Source organism: Callospermophilus lateralis, chromosome 10, assembly GCF_048772815.1.
Source record: "Callospermophilus lateralis isolate mCalLat2 chromosome 10, mCalLat2.hap1, whole genome shotgun sequence".
Classification (NCBI taxonomy): domain Eukaryota; kingdom Metazoa; phylum Chordata; class Mammalia; order Rodentia; family Sciuridae; genus Callospermophilus; species Callospermophilus lateralis.
Window position 1 is genome coordinate 77,286,859 of NC_135314.1, and position 14,013 is coordinate 77,300,871.

A 14,013-nucleotide genomic window follows, 5' to 3' on the forward strand; every position below is an offset into this window, starting at 1 on the left:
GCTTTGGGGTCAAGCTTCCTTCCCCCTTATCAGGTTGTCCAGTATTGTTCCCAAGTTAAGTGCAGTCTTTCATCTTTTCCATTCTTCTTTATTCCAATTCTCAGTCTTTGGCATTAGACTGGGAATTGAAACGGAATCTGTCTGACTCTCCTCCCTCCAGACGCTCCTCTAGGGCTCACTTTGCCACAACCCGTCATTGCCTTCCTGAAGGAAAGCTGCTCTGGTCTCCTAAGTGGCTTTACAATGTGTACCTTCCCTTTTCTGATGTTGTCATCATACAATCATCAACATTTTTTAAAAATAAAATACTGATTTTTACACCACTTTCTCACTTAAGGAACTACAATATCATCTGATTTCATACTAGATAAGATGGAAACATCTCTTGCCTGTGTGTAAAGTGTTGGATCACCTGACCCTCCTTTGGTTGGGTTATTCAACTTCCTTCACTAGTCCTTGGATAGAGGCTCTAATCTAGTTGAGACATTTCCCCTTCCCAACACCTGACTTAGCACTGCCCCAGCCCTCCCCACACCAATTTCCTCCTCTTAGAGAAGGAAAGGCTATTTCTCCTTTCCTCTTGGAATACCTTCATATTCCCTCTATTCAAATTCTTAATTTCTTTAAGCAACCACCTCCAATAAATTATTTGAAATTACATTTTTTTTGATACCAGGGATTGAACCCAGGGGTGCTTAACCACTGAGCCACATCCCCGGCCCTTTTTAAATGTTTTATTTAGAGACAGGGTCTCAGTGAGGTTGCATAGGGCATCTCTAAGTTGCTGATGGCTTTGAACTCACAATCTTTCCTTCTGCCTCAGTCTCTGGATTGAGATTACAGGCATGTGCCACAGTGCCCAGCTGAAATTAAGTTTTATCCCATAGTTAGCCTCTGTAAAATCATGGAATGCCAGAGCTGGAAGGGAGTTTCCTACCATTCAGTCTAATCTCACCTCCACTGAGGACCCTTTCCCACAGCATCCTTGTGAAATTCATTATTTCCTCAACCTTAGTGTTGGGACCATTACTCTGAGATGGGTGTGGATCCAAAGATGAAAAAATGAAGTGCCTGTCTCCGGTGAATCATGTTTTTTAATCATAGCCATGGACAGAGCAGAAAAAAAATAGTGAAGGGATAGAACATACAAAGCAGGGTGGTGATGTGGGGAGAAGTTGCCTCAATCTAGGCAATAGGGACGGTGCAAAGGGAAGGAAGAGCTTCCTCTGTGTCCAGAGGGGCAAGGAAGAGTTTATACAGCAGGAAGACAGAGTGGTCCTCCCAGGAAGGGCAGCATGGATCAGTCTTTCTCTTTCTGGATTTATCTAGTTTGTATGCATTCAGTCACCTTCACATCACCCTGCTCTTTTGACTTTTAAAACAAACATCTTTGTAATGTTTTGAATAACCAATAAAAACAAATAAAAATAAAATCAGACTAATTTTGGTGGCAAAAAAAAAAAAAAAACATCTTGAGATCCTCCAAGCAGAAGATAATATTTTTAAGGAGAAGGGTTATGTTTTCTGTTGCTTTTTATGCCCCAGATCATGTAGTGTACCAGGCACACAATAGGGACTACTTTGTGTTTAACGTAAAGGGCTACTACACACGTACTGTAAATATGATGTCGATTTTGAGTTTCTTTATTCTGTCACAGTGATGATGGTTTGGCCCCATTGGTCCAGCATTCTGAATTCTAACCATTAATCCTCCCTGCTGTGTCTCCTGTGCTCAACCTTCTATCTACCTACATAAGCCAACAAGATGTGATGGTTATGTTTTCTGAAAGACAGACCTTCCAAAATAGTTCTGGAATAAAATAGAGCCACTGGGCTACATGGGAATGGAAGCTGTGGTTTTGAGCTTGCACACTGACGGTGTAAAGAAGTTACCTGGTGGTACATACCTGCCCGCCCAATGATTTAAACAGTCCCTTTCTCATATTATAGATGTGATAAGTTACAGTCACTCAGGGCTTTATAAATCATCACAAAAGAGTTATTTCCTTATTGGTGATACTTACTGAGACTTTTAGATTCTTGAAACAGGTCTGATTTCTGCTCTGTGACTACACGCAGCACCATCTCCCTTTCCAATATGTGGCTCTGATGTGGCGGAAGAGAGGGAGAAGAGAGGACTGTGGAAGTCCTTTCTTAGCTGATGTATGCTGCACATGCAGCAGTTAACTGTGTTCTAATCTGTTTTCCCTTCTTAATAGTACCCTCCTGGGTATGAGCTGGGCATGGAGTTACCCAGAATAAATCTTCAGTTTCCCACACTATCTCGAAGCTTGCTGGCAAGGTGACTACCTTCCGGGCAATGCATGTGGGAGGGAGTGCTCTATGCAGTGGTTGGTTTGAGTTTTTCAAGACAAAAAACACACCTTCCCCTTCTGTTTTCTCCACCCTCCCATTAGCTGGACTGTGTCTGATGTTAGCCATCCTAGACTGCGGAGAGGAGGGCAACATATCTGGGTGGAAGAGAAACACGATAGAAGGAAACTGGGCCCCTGCTTGGGTTACCATTGAGCCCTGGACTGCTTAAATCCAGAGCTGTTATGTCAAAGAGGAATAAATTGTCCTGTTCAGCCTCTAGTTCAGCTGCTAATTGCTACAATGTATATGTGAGGGGACTTAAGAGGTTAATACAGTGTCAAAGAGCAACATGAACAAGATGAGAAATATACTTTCAAAGATATTTAATGACTTTTTTTCAAATCAGTACAAAAATTTAAATAAAAAATGATTTGCCATTAAATCTCAAATCTATCATGGAAACTCAAACAAGTTACCAGTCTGTTCACCATTCATTGTATTTTGTAAATATGTGAGGACAGCCACCCACTACAGACACTCTTTTCCCCTGGAGGATGTCATGCTGTATTAAAACTCTGTAGTTAAATAAGAAAATGCAAGTTTGGTCCATTTCACGTGGAAAAGTTTTAGATATTTTTGAATGAAATAGAGATCATACTATTATCCCTAGACTTTAGAACATGCAGTTGTTTTATCTGCTTTTACATTAATGTGTTAACATGATGTGCAACACTCAAAAGGGAAACACAGGTACATAGATAATTATTTAAAACTCTGTTTTAAATTAAATGAAGTATCATTTAGCTTTAGATTAGCACCATTGTAGAATACACAGTATCTGGCATAAATTTTGCTCCTCCTCCATCTAAAAGTTAGAAGCATATGCCTGATAATAAACATACACACATACATATATCTATATATCTATCTATCTATATATATATATAGGCAATTGCGTAACAACCAATAAATAAGTTGGAAGATATTTTGAAAAGTGAATTTGTTTTTAAAGAGATAATTTCTCTCTTGCTTGATGGAAATTAAGAGTCCATACATGTACAGATAAATACAATTTTACAGATCAGCTGGTCTGACTTGCCTCCAAGCCATGTCAGTGTACCTATTAGCAGAAGGAACCCAGTGAATCTGTTACCTCCAAAGTCACCAGCCCCAAACCAGCATCCTCAAGACCAACTCAAAGGACATATGGCCACATATATGCTGTCCACTTTGAAAATGAAGGTTGCTTAGGACAACTTTTTAATGGGAAAAGTGTGTTATCTAATTAGCAGTGAATAAGAAATTTTGGGATAACGAACTAATTTCTCTTCTTAAAAAAATGAGAAGAAATGATGCTTGTATACTTCATAGGGAGAAGATACATATTTGACCAAGAGAAGAACTTTTGTGATGGTAAAAATAATTTCTATTATTATTATTATTATTTTGTGGTACTGGGATTAATCCCAGGGCCTTGTGTATTGAGTTACACCTCCAGTCCAAAAATGATTGAAATTTTACATAGACACATTTCCCTGTGCTTTTTATTTGTGTATTTTCCCATCTATAACTATGTACTCAATTAATTTTTGAGAAACAAAATATGATTTCACTATTACAGCTCCATATCATTTCCCCAAGTGTCTAACAGCATCCACAGCTAATAGCAGATTTGAAGTGATTTGTCTGTTTTAAGCAATGCTTAAATCAGCTAATATATGCCTAAATGAAAACCTGGACCACTATTTATGTCTTCCTTTCAAATTTGTTTTATTTGTTGACTTGTGCTAAGTAAAGGGCCACATAGATGGCCTGGGCCATTGTTGCCCTATGACATTCTGGATATCTCTTCCACAGATTGCTGCTGAAGAGACAGTTATTTTCCTTTTTTGTATCAACACCTAGAAACATCACCTCTTTTAAAATATCAAACTGCCTAATTACCTTTTTTAAAATAGAAACTTATTTTCCTATGAATTTTGAATTTTTTCCCCCAATAAAAAATGGCTTGGATTTAGGAAATTGATTTGAAACCTCAGATGACACATGAATTCGCTTACATACTACACAGGGAGATATTCTTCAGCTACTAAAGAATATCAATATCTCTATGGTTAAAACCTCACTGTGATTGTTTGTGTGTACAGGCAAAGGAGGCAATTTTTTAATGAATGTAAACACAATTGACAATTACTATCAATAATAAATATTCCATAAAGCTAAAAAGTTTACTGAAGGGTTCCTTTTTTTTTTCTTATGGCTTCCAGGTATTTATGTTGGTTAGGCCATGGTAGAAATTACACAGAGGGAAGAAAAAACTAAATAAGTCACAGAACAACTCTAAAAGAATTCCTTGAGGAATAAATGAGTTAATCACTGCTTATGTCTCCCCACTGGTTTGTTAGCTCCTGTGGGGCTCTGTCTTGGCCTCACATTGGCATCCTACCCAATGCTCAGCACAGATAGACAATGGTACTCTTCCTTAATTTTTTTTTCCAGACTCCAGACATACAATTCTGACTAGAACTTCTCATTGATAAGAACCAAAACAAACAAACAAACAAACAACAACAACAAAACCCCCCAGCCTCTATCACTAGAGAAATATCCCTAGTACTACAAAGGACTAAGGTTTCCATGGCCCTCTCTGACTCCCACTGAGACAGGAACACTACAGAACTCCCCAGAACATTCCATGGCTATGTATCTGCACAGATGGAGAGGAAACTCTGAAAGTAAATATGGTATGTAACTGTTATCACTGACATTTCTCTAAGGCATATTTATAAATACTTTAAAGGAAACAATATGAGTGAGTGACTTTGGATAGCTATGATCTTTTGTACTGACATGTTGACTGATCTGAATAAGCAGGTTATCGTGAGAGCAAATAACGTATGACAACTAATGTGATTCCAGTGGGTACAACACAAGTGTCAGTACTTGATACATAAATCTATCCCATTGTTTTCAATGACAAACTGCTGTGCAGAGTATTAAACATGCATCTTAGTTTTTATTTGTACATGATGGTCTGAATTTTCACTTAAATATAACTTTCCAACTATATAAATGTTCTGAAGCAATTATGTTTTTCATCTGAATTTTTTGTTGCATCATTTTCTTGTCTTCTATTAAATCTCTCTTTTTCTTTTTCTTTTTCTTTTTTTTTTTTACATGGGATATAATAAATATCCTGAAAACGAGGAATGGACATACTGCCCGGCGTACAGTCCCGCAGCCTGTTCTGAGGGCATCTGGAGGAACACGCGGTCCCCGGGCCTGAGCAGCAGCACGGCACTCCCAGATGCCTGGTCCAGAAAGCCCTTCTTGTACTCGTCGTATGTGTACATCATGGGCTCGTTGTTTTTGAACAGAGCAACCCACACGTTGCCTCCCTTGCAGTGAACATGGTATACAAAGTAGTAGACGCCGGGGACCTCACAGGTGAAGATGCCTGTCTGTGGGTTGTAGTTCTGTCTGCCATTATAGAGCAGCTTGTCAAACTTCACTGGGGCTCCCACCGGCGGGAAAGGTGCGGTCAGCTCAGCAGTAAACGCGGGCATCTCATAGGTTGGGCCTCCGTTCTTGCCTTTCTTAGCCCCATAGGCATGGGGGGGTTTCACACCATCAATTCCCAGCCCCATATCTGGCAGATACTCTCCCTGGGGTGGTTGTGTAGGGGGCATCACAGCTGGCGGGCCCGGGGGCCCTGGAGGACCTGGGGGCCCTGGAAGGCCAGGTTGGCCTTGAGGACCTAGGGCACCTGGTTTCCCTGGGGGGCCATGAAGGCCTGCCACTCCAGGCTTGCCTACACCAGGGAACCCAGGAGGCCCTGGAAGGCCTGGTTCCCCTTTGGGGCCTGGAATCCCAGGTGGTCCAATGGGGCCACTAGGGCCTGCAATGCCTGGGATACCTGGGGGACCCTGTAGCCCCTGATCCCCTGGAATGCCTGGTTCTCCCTTGGGTCCAAGAAGCCCGGGAACACCAGGGAGCCCAGGCAATCCTTTATGCCCAGCTTCCCCCTTGGGACCTATAGGACCTGGCAAACCTCTCATGCCAGGGGGTCCTACTTCACCAAGAAAACCTGGCTTTCCTGGGAAGCCTTGAAGCCCTGGCTCGCCTTTGGGACCTGGTGGCCCTTGTGGCCCCACAACCCCACCTTCTCCTTTGGGCCCAGGGAAACCAATAGCACCTGGAGGGCCCATGGGACCTGGGATTCCAGGCAGGCCTGGCTCTCCTGGGGGTCCTCCCATTCCAGGGGCACCTACTGGTCCTTTCTCTCCTCTTGGTCCAAGAGCCCCAGGAACACCCCCTATACCCCGGTCACCTTTAGGTCCTGGGAAGCCTGGTTTCCCAATTCCTGGAAGACCTGGGGGTCCTGGCAGCCCTGGTAGTCCTTGCTCCCCCTTGCCACCTGGAAATCCTGGTTGACCAGGGATCCCATCCTGGCCTGGCTTTCCAACTCCTGGTATTCCAGGAGGTCCTTGAACCCCTGGCACCCCGATAGGGCCTTGTGGGCCAGGTTCTCCTGGAGGTCCTGGCTTCCCCAGAGGGCCCTGGGGCCCAGGGAAGCCTGTCACACCTGGTTTCCCCACTCCTGGCAGTCCGACAGGGCCAGGAGGGCCATGCATACCTGGAGGACCCTTCAGGCCAGGTAAACCTGGCATCCCGAAGCCTTTCTCTCCTTTAGGACCCTGAAGGCCTGGAGGTCCTGGTGGTCCTTTGGGTCCTCTCTCACCCTTTGCTCCTGGTTGCCCTGGTAACCCTGGCCCACCTGGCTTCCCTATGCCAGGAAGTCCATGAGGCCCTGGAGGTCCTTGTGGTCCTGGGATCCCCATTGGCCCAATTTCCCCTTTGGGTCCGATTTCGCCCTTGGCCCCAGGCATTCCCATGGCTCCTGGCTTTCCAGGCATTCCAGGCATACCTGGCTTTCCAATTCCTGGATATCCCTGTGGCCCTGGTTTTCCTTTGATCCCAGGAATCCCATGACCTGGCAAGCCAGGGGGCCCAGGTGGTCCTCTTGGGCCAGGTTCTCCACGGGGACCTTGTTCTCCTCGTAAACTGGCTAATGGTATTTCTGCTGAAAAAGAAGATGGAAAGGTAGAGGGCAGGAGAGAGGAAGAGAGAGAAAGAGAAGGAGAGAGGGAGGTTAGTTATCTTTTATTTCAACAAAGTCATGGTGATCTTTGTTTAGACATCTTACTATGGAGAGGAAAGACTAGAACTAATGCGCTCATCTTCCAAGACTGTGTAATATAAATATTTAAAGGAGACCTAGGGGCTGGGGTTGTGACTCAAGTGGTAGAGTGCTCGCCTAGCACTTGTGAGGCATAGGGTTTGATCCTCAGCATCACATAAAAAATAAAATAAAATAAAGATATTGTATCCACCTAAAACTAAAAAATAAATATTAAAAAAGAAACCAAACTGATAATTTCTGTTTTCTTTTTAATTTTTAAAAATTTATTTAAAAATTTTTAAATTTGTTCTTATTAGTTATACATGACAGTAAAATGCTTTTTATACATTGTACACAAATGGAATACAACTTCCTCTAGCTGTACATGGTGCAGGGTGGTAATTTCTTTTTTCTATTTGAGGTACTGTTTTGAAAACTGATATGTGCAGCTGCTTATATCAGCATTGGTTAAGTTAAAAAAGCTAAAAAGTAATGAAGCAACATTTTTCTAAGTACAAAACTTGAAGATATTATGATGTGTTCATCATAGAGAAATTGGAAACTTCAAAGATGTATAAGGAAAATTCAGAGTTGCCCAAAAACTCAGAACTTAGACACTTGACATTTATATGCATTTTCATCTTATTTGTTCTAGATATGTGTATGTATATCTTAGTGTTGGAGTCATTCTCTGTTTTTTTTTTCTATTTTTCCTACTTGAAGTGATATTTTATTTTTCCTATTCTTTTGGTTTTAATTTTATTTAAAAAATTTAAATAAACCAACAAGTTATAATTGTATACATTAATGAGTTGCAATCCATGTTATGATTTATGGCTATAATGTGGAATAATTAAGATAATTAGCATCTCCATCTTCTTAAATGCTTATTTTTATAGTGACATCTGAAATTTACTCTTAGCAGTTTTGAAATGTATAATACATTACTATTAACTAGAGTCACCAAACTGTGTAGTAGATCTTAAAACAAACAAACAAACCCCAAAATCCTACCATTTGAAACCATATTCCCCCTGCCTGTGGCCTAGACTCCTTCAACCACCATCTTCCCATTCCCCATCCTTTGGTAACCACCATTCTATTATCTGCTTCAGTGCGTTTGATTGTTTTAGATTCCAGATATAGAATGAGAACATGTGGTATTTATCTTTTTTATGCCTGGATAATATTTTAACATAATATTTTAGAACCAAATGATATTTCCTCATGTGTTGAAATACAGTATGATGTGATGATGAAAGTCATCATGTGAATTCAGGAAGGAATGAAAATATTTTATTTTGTACGTAGTTCAATAACGTCTTTCTATATCTGTTCTCAAGAGCCAGTGGATTTGTATAATTTATCTAATGTGCTGTAGGATTTACCTAGCCTCTAATATTAATTCTTTACTTCCCAAATTATTTCTTATATACAAATTTGATTTTTAAACAGGAGGGATAAAGAAGATATTTTTGGATGACAAGCAGTCTGGATAAAGAAGAGATCTTGGTTAGGAGCATGAAGCTCTGCTTATCTTTCTAGTCTCAGTGTGAGATATCTACAGGAGAGCTTTTGCTATCAGCACCTCTCCTTGCCTGTCTGTACAGCAAGGATTATACAGCACATTTCATAATTAGAGGATATATAGGAAAGGTATTACACCTTCTTGAATCAGTCCTGAAATACAAAGTGCATGCTGTTATATTGTTCTGTATGTGCCCTGCAGATAAACAGAACTCTGAATCTCCCCTGCTGCTGGGAATAATAGGTTGCGTGAAGAAATGAAATATTTCACTAATAATAACATCTTAATCCTGACCATTATACTTTTACAGAGCTACTGTCAGGGAACAAAATAGAACCATAGAACTCTATATTTTTTCAAATAGGAGAAAAGGTAAAAGAGGTACCAAAACTCACAGGCAAGCTATTTAAGAAAGGAAGTGGGGAGAAGAAGCTGAAATAATCCCCTAAGTGGCATACTAGCTCCTAAGAGAAGAAAATTGGGAACACTTCTCTTATGCTGAGACACTATCACAGAACTATTAAGGAATGTTATTCCCAAACATTGAGCTGTGTAGTTACCATTCAAGGAAGTGTTTGGGGGAAGGTCACATCTTTTCTGTCAGAAGTCCCTGCCATGCAGCACAGTGCCTGGGACATACTCTGTTGTGACTGAGGATCTATGAATTACCAACTACAGCAACTAAAAATTCCTATCATGCTTTAGCGTTTACTCAGCACTGCTTACCTTAGGTCAGTGATTCTCTCAACAACCTTATTTTAAAGATGAAGACAATTAAGCTCAGGGAAGTCAAATGACTAGGTGTCTCTCTCTGGGACTGAGGCCCCAAGGCCTCAGAACACCAAATCCAGCAGTTCTCCAGAGTGAATCTTCCCATGATTGTAGGGTCTTACGGGGTGACCTCTACTTCCTCAAAAGCCATTGCTATTATGATGCAGCAGTTTTTCCTACCAGTACTGCATTTCTTTCTTATTTTATTTTTTAATTTGTTCCAATTAGTTATATATGACAGTAGAATGCATTTGACACATGGAGTATAACTTCTCCTTCTTCTGGTTGTACATGATGTAGAGTTACACAGGTTGTGTAATCATATATGTACATGAGGTAATAATGTCCAATCCATTTACTATCATTCCTACCCCCAAACCCCTCCCCTCCCTTCACTTCTCTCTGTCAAATCCAAAGTACCTCTATTCTTCCCTAGCCCACCACACCCTTATCATGAATTAGCATCTGGACTTTGGTTTTTTGGGATTGGCTTACTGTACTTAGCATGATATTCTCTAGTTCTGTCCATTTACTGGCAAATGCCATAATTTCACTCTTCTTTAATATATATATACCATATATACCATTGTGTATATATACCACAATTTCTTTATCCATTCATCTGTTGAAGAACACCTAGGTTGATTCCATAGTTTAGACCAATACTGCATTTCTGAGAACTCTAGATAAACCGGCCAAACTTAAGAAAACATCTGTCATAGTGATAGGCATTTTTAGATGTTCAACAACTAATAAATATGCCCAGAAAGTAATGGGGACAAATCTTCAGGTGTCATCTAGATGCAGTCTGCACTCTTTAATCCCCTTTTGCTGATTTATTGATCGACATTTATAGCTTTATTAAAGCAGTATTAAAGCCACTTGCATTTATCTAACACCTAGTTTGCAAGATGCTTTCATGTGTTTTTTCTCTTAACATATTTGGTCCTTACAACACTGTTCCCCTAGTTCAGAAGAGTGACTTGTTTCCTTTCTTTTTATTTTCTTTCTTTCTTTTTTTCCTCTACTGCTTTATCCTGTAACATCAGGCCCAGAGCCTGACACAAAAATTGATTCTCCCTGGATAGTTGCTGGATTTTTTTTGTTTGTTTTAAATTATTTTTAATTTTGTAGGGTGCTAAGAATTGAATCCAGGGCTTCATGCATGCCAGGTAAGCGCTCTACCTGAGCCACATTCCCAGTCCTAATTGATGAATGTTTGAATAAATAAAAAATAAATAAATAAGGGGATAGAGTATTTGTGATTAAATATATTTTGATTCATCTAATGCTAGTTAAAATAACAAAATCAAACATAAAATTGTAATTTTATCTTTTTTTTTTTTTTAAGTTGTGTGTGGTGCTGGTGATCAAACCCATGAATCTTTCTTTAAGACTTGAATTTTTCAAGAATAGAGTTTGGAACAAAGTAGGAATTTAATAAATGTCAATTCCTAAAATAAAAGTTTTAAAAATTCATCTTCTACCCCCTCCATCATTTAAGAAGTTGGAAAGCTGTGGTTTGATGACAGCATACCAGTGTGAGATTACCTTTGCCTTTCTTGGGTACTGCTTCCTTGCCCATTCTTGGCACCGGTTGAATCTCCTTCATATACTGGGGTAGGTGTGGATACTCTTTGCCATATTGCAAATGGGGCATCTCCTTGCCCATGCCAAGGCCATCTTTGCCCAAAGGCATGTGAGGTACTTGCTGGCCCAGGGGCTGGTATTGTGGAATTTGCGGTGGCATCTGAGGAGGAATTTGAGGTGGCAGTGGCTTGATCCCATAGTAGGCACCAGCCTGAATGAGCCTGATGGAGCTTAGGGAAATGGTGAGCAGCACTCCCAGCAGCTGCAGAGGCCCAGGTGGCACAGCCATCACCTGTGGAAGGAATGCACCAACATGGTGAAAACCCGCAGGCCAAGGCACTGCCATTTGCCTAGAGAAAGAATGGGGAAGAGTCAGGCAAGTAAAGTCTTTAACATCAGAGCTTAATGAATGGAAGGCAGGTGGAATAAAGATCTGCTTTTTAACAGAAAAAAAAAAAAAACCCCAAAAAACAAAATAAAAACCAGAAGTGTGAGTTCTGTCAAAAGAAGATAACTGGTGAGAACAGAGGCTATGGCAGAGACTTCTGGTCTCCAAATAGCAATTCTGCCCCCACTTTTTACCTAGTATCCAAAGCCCTGATTTTCAGCTGGGACTAGAGCAGCAGTCCTTAATGAAGACATTTCAGTTAGGTGTGTGTTCTTGTGACAAAGTCCTGGCGGACTGGGAGTAGTTACAATCAGTGCAACTACCAAGAAGAATCCTAATAGGAAATGAGCATGTTCTTCCCTTTCTTCCTTTTGTTGTTGGAATGCCTGGTGTGGATCAGGCACCTGGGACAAGAGGTTGGTTGGTATGCACTGAGCTTGGTAAAGTAACAAGTTTGAAGCAACTTTAGCTCTGGATGAATTCGGAGGCACCATGCCAATCCCTGAATTTACAATTTGTTTACCCAATAGAGAAATAATGTTTTATCTTCTTCATTCCACTTGTATTGGGGTGTTCTTCAGTTGCCCAAAACCTAATCCTAAGAGGCTAGATTCTGCAAATTTGGTGGCATTTATACTCTGTTAATAAGTGCCAGAATTCTTTCCTAACTGGAAATAGTTAAGAATTTATAGGCTTTATGCCAGGGACAGAGATTTTTCACCAGCTAGAATGCTTTTTGTATGCTTTTATTTAGTCACGAATAAATATAACTATGGATGTAAATGTAAAATAAATGTAAAAGCAAATGCTACCAAAACCTGCAGAGGTCTTCTGAATTGGAGAAAAGATGTTCCATGTAATAGCCCTGAAATGTCATTAAAAAAAATCACAATTACGACTATGAACATTTCTTTTTTCGATTTAAATACTATGAAGTCATTAGTTTAGAATTTGGTTAATTGGATTTAGAGTCCATTAAATTTTATCTTTGCACTTTTATGAAATAAAGGAGTTTGCAAAGCAAATCCATTACATAAATAAGAGGGAGATGTTTGACTATTAACAAGACAAACTCTTTCTAAGTCCTTTAACAGCACTCTTTACTGATTAGCAGTTAACAGGAAAAATACAAACGAAGTTTGACTGTTTATAAAAACCAGCTTGAGAAGACCTCGGTTTAGATTCACTCTAGGTTGAAGAGCAAACAGCCCAGGGAGATGCAGTACAAGGAAATGCACACTAGGGGGCAAGCGCGACGCACCCTGGGATCTGCTCCGTTATCCCGCCCCACCCCCAACCCGTGGTACCCTCATGGTCCTACACCCGCGGTATTCTCGTACTTTATTAAGAGACTTTATGAAAATTGGAATCCTAGTGGAGTCTCATCATAATGCTGTGGGGGTGGAGAGAGCGAGCGAGCGAGCATATTTTTCACAATCTTCCGGAACACTTTGAAAAAACTTCTCTCTATATATAATTTAATTTCCATTTTCATGGGAGTTTGTTTTCTTTACTTCTGCCTTACTTAATTCTGGATCATAGTTTCCCACTTCTTAGAAAATGTGCGTTGAATTTGCGACATCCTATTCAAGGGTAATGCCAAGAGTGTGAACAAGCTGCAGAAGAATTGGTTAATAAAAAGCACCTAAGAAAATATTCAATATGAATCCCTACCACAAAATTCACTGCTTTCCAGTTTTTCTAAATATACTAACTAATCTTTTTTTTTTCTCCTTCGGGGAAAAAATGAAGAAACATTTGTCAGCAGTATGATTTATAAAACTTTCTTAATTTCATAAATTAGAATATTTTTAAGAACTGTTTTATTTCAGGCATACTCTGAATTATACACACACACACACACACACACACACACACACATATATACACACCGGTAAAATGAGAGCAGATAGAAAACTGTTATTTTTCTATTCCTCTAAGAATGATTGTTATAAAATATTTGGGAAAAAAGCACAAATTAATATTGATTTATACTCATTAATAGCCAAATTTATTTTAGGTGGAAAGAGAAAATCTGCCCTTAAGTACTCAACAATAATTTGTTGACTTCTTACCAGAAACAATGCTAGGCCCACCCAGGGATTGTAAAAATGAATATAATATGCCCAGTGAGCCCTACTCTCATGGAACTTATATTATTTTAGCAGGGGTGTCAGGTGTGTTCAATATTAGTGATTATTCAAAGAACATTCTCGGGAAAAAAAAATTTCCCTTCTA

The 14,013-nt window shown here is 40.1% G+C and overlaps 1 protein-coding gene across 3 annotated transcripts in view; it reads right to left on the reverse strand.

Annotated features, from left to right (window-relative positions):
* Positions 1-2,758: 2,758 nt before the first annotated feature.
* Col8a1 (collagen type VIII alpha 1 chain) overlaps positions 2,759-14,013 on the reverse strand; it is a 149,641-nt gene continuing 138,386 nt past the window's right edge. For 2 of the 3 annotated variants that reach the window (XM_076868463.2, XM_076868464.2), the window contains 2 exons: positions 11,349-11,679; positions 2,759-7,399 (listed from right to left, as the gene is read on the reverse strand). In XM_076868463.2, coding sequence (XP_076724578.2) covers positions 5,490-7,399; positions 11,349-11,676 — 2,238 coding nt within the window. In that variant the 5' untranslated portion in view covers positions 11,677-11,679 and the 3' untranslated portion in view covers positions 2,759-5,489. The remainder of the gene's footprint in view (positions 7,400-11,348; positions 11,680-14,013) is intronic. The other variant, XM_076868465.2, reaches the window with a different exon arrangement.